This window comes from Acyrthosiphon pisum, unplaced genomic scaffold (assembly GCF_005508785.2).
Source record: "Acyrthosiphon pisum isolate AL4f unplaced genomic scaffold, pea_aphid_22Mar2018_4r6ur Scaffold_7733;HRSCAF=8314, whole genome shotgun sequence".
NCBI classification, from domain to species: Eukaryota; Metazoa; Arthropoda; class Insecta; order Hemiptera; family Aphididae; genus Acyrthosiphon; species Acyrthosiphon pisum.
The window spans coordinates 1-987 of NW_021777628.1; the positions used below are offsets into that span (position 1 = coordinate 1).

Consider the following 987-nt stretch of genomic DNA (forward strand, 5'->3'; position numbering starts at 1 on the left):
CAATCCGGATCAAATTTTATAATCCTTATACTATAAAATTATCAGTATACATTTTTTCAACCCCCCCCCCCCCAAAAAAAAAGCATTTCCTGCTGTTGCCCCGGCAATGAAGACTTGACCGTAAGTAATTTATGGAAAAAGAAGTACAACACTTAAAATTAATTGTAGGTACCTTTATTTCTTTTAAATAGCTATGACAATGTATTATTAAAAAATAGGTATAATTATAATAATAATTGTACGTTTCTTTTTTTTTCATTTGCAAATCTATTAATTACTTCTTCTATGTTTACAATAATATCTTTATGCGTGTGCAATAAAGCCAAGCCAGTCAGCCTATGTTCGCCCATTCGCGATCTCAACCATGTTTTTAATCTACAAATTAAAAAGAAATAAGCAAACATGCAAAGCATTTTGGAATTTAGATGCAGATATTGTCATCTTAAATTAAAAAGCAAAATTTTATTTTTATCATTAGTTATCTAACCTGCGCAAAGTGGAAAAGCTGCGTTCAGCGGAAGCAGTACTAATTGGCAAACTAGCAAGTATAGAAATTAAGGATTTAATTGTTGGGAAGATTATCCCACAACATGCATCCAAAGTATCAAAAACATTTACTGTGTGCTTACCAGTATCGGTATTTTCAATTTTTGTTTTTTTTTGGGAACTGTGTAAATCCTTGTCACTACGAAAATAATCACTTATTCGTTTCATACTGATCGATGAATTTAACAAATTAAAACAAAACCGAAATATTCAATATTCATAAAAATCACCAAACAGTAATTACTAATTACAAATATTATAATCATAAAAGTGAGAAAAATAATCACACTATCGCAGACAATTTCTATGTATAAATCATAGATTTATATTATTAATAATATAAATCTATGGTATAAATAAACATGTCATTGTCTGATAACATTGTTATCATTGTTATCATGAAACATGCTAGAAAAAAAGATAATAATAATTAATAATTTA

General features: G+C 27.9%; 1 protein-coding gene across 1 annotated transcript; it reads right to left on the bottom strand.

Annotated features, from left to right (window-relative positions):
• Positions 1–56: 56 nt before the first annotated feature.
• On the bottom strand, positions 57–976 carry LOC115035082 (zinc finger MYM-type protein 1-like). The gene is made up of 2 exons (XM_029492734.1): positions 488–976; positions 57–375 (listed from the first exon to the last, which is right to left on the bottom strand). The coding sequence occupies exons 1-2, from the start codon at positions 712–714 to the stop codon at positions 225–227; spliced, it is 378 nt and encodes a 125-aa protein (XP_029348594.1). The 5' UTR covers positions 715–976; the 3' UTR covers positions 57–224.
• Positions 977–987: the final 11 nt, after the last annotated feature.

Excerpts from the sequence above, each read along its gene's own strand:
- LOC115035082 (XM_029492734.1), bottom strand. The coding sequence starts at position 714 with ATGAAACGAATAAGTGATTATTTTCGTAGTGACAAGGATTTACACAGT. Across the intron at positions 376-487 it reads AGCTTTTCCACTTTGCGCAG|ATTAAAAACATGGTTGAGAT; the intron begins GTTAGATAACTA and ends TTTAATTTGTAG.